The 1,219-nt window shown below is 46.4% G+C and overlaps 1 protein-coding gene across 1 annotated transcript; it reads right to left on the bottom strand.

The window, feature by feature from the left end:
• Positions 1–280: 280 nt before the first annotated feature.
• LOC124670446 (60S ribosomal protein L39) lies at positions 281–1,018 on the bottom strand. The gene is made up of 3 exons (XM_047206946.1): positions 911–1,018; positions 728–831; positions 281–614 (listed from the first exon to the last, which is right to left on the bottom strand). Exons 1-3 carry the CDS (start codon positions 911–913, stop codon positions 566–568), a joined length of 156 nt encoding a protein of 51 aa, XP_047062902.1. The 5' UTR covers positions 914–1,018; the 3' UTR covers positions 281–565.
• Between the last annotated feature and the right edge of the window lie 201 nt (positions 1,019–1,219).

The raw sequence follows: 1,219 nt of genomic DNA, 5'->3' as shown, positions 1-1,219 counted from the left end.
TAATGACATGCTGTATCTGTACAACCTAGGACAGAAACATGAAATGAAACTCCTATACGCAAAAAAAGAGAACCAAACAAGTAAACATGAAAGGTTGTAATTGTATGAAATAGTGGATACAGGCCAGGGAATTATACATAACTATAACAGGCTATCGAGAGATAAAGGGTCTGCCCAAACTGCAACAGATCAATCACTATCAAGCAACCAGTACTCGATCCTACATCACAAACAAGTAGAGGATAAAAACAGGACACAAGAAAAAGATTCATACAACACATAAACCAATCAAGCTAATAATGGATTTCAACTGATCAAGCCACTGCAACTCGGTTAACACCAAGAATCTAACAAGGATAGAAGTGGTTCCATAATCAGCATAATATGACGATATGCCAGGTGCGCTACAAGCAGCACCAACATAATCTCTTCAACACAAGTAAATTCTTAAAACAGGGAATCCGGAGCCACTTGCTAGCTTACAGAAACATCGAAATATGCGGCAACTCATAAACCCTAGATCCTTCTCCAAGCGGGAGCCTCCGGTGCCTCTCTCCTCCCCTGCTTAGAACCCGAGCTTGGTGCGGCGCCAGTGCCTGCGCTTCGCGTTGTACCTGAGACAGCAACAGAGAAACAGGAGTAGATCAGAGGAGCTTTCTCTCATCCAGAAATTCCTGGGGGGGCAACATCAAGCGAGCAGATCGAAGAGCACGGCGGCGAATCGTACCTGATGGTGTTGTCGGTCCGCATGCGGATCCAGTAGGGGATGGGGCGGTTCTGGCGCTGCTTCTTGGCCAGCTTCTGCTTGATCCGGAAGGTCTTGTGCGACGGCTACACGAGATGAGAAGCAACGGAACAAGTCAGCGGGAATCCAAGGAGAGAGAGAGAGAGAGCAAACGAAGGTGCGTACCATCTTGGCGGCGGGGACGAAGGCGGCGGCGGCGCGAGGAAACCCTGATCGGAGGAAGAGGAGAATGGAGGCCGCGATGAGTTGTTCTTAGAAGTACGGGATAGCTACTGCAACTGGGCCCGAGTCCAGTAACATAACTGGGCTGTCTTGGGTTGCCCTGGGCTGATACTGATATATCTCCACTCCGCACAGTTCTTTTACATCTAACCCTCAAAAAAACAAATCTTTTACATCTCCTTCATAACTTGTTCTAAAATATATATCTCATTTGATAACAAAACAAATTCACAATAGGAGAAAAAAATACTT

The sequence above is a fragment of the Lolium rigidum genome, chromosome 1, assembly GCF_022539505.1.
Source record: "Lolium rigidum isolate FL_2022 chromosome 1, APGP_CSIRO_Lrig_0.1, whole genome shotgun sequence".
In the NCBI taxonomy this organism is placed as follows: Eukaryota; Viridiplantae; Streptophyta; class Magnoliopsida; order Poales; family Poaceae; genus Lolium; species Lolium rigidum.
This window is presented reverse-complemented; position numbering and strand designations above follow the sequence as displayed.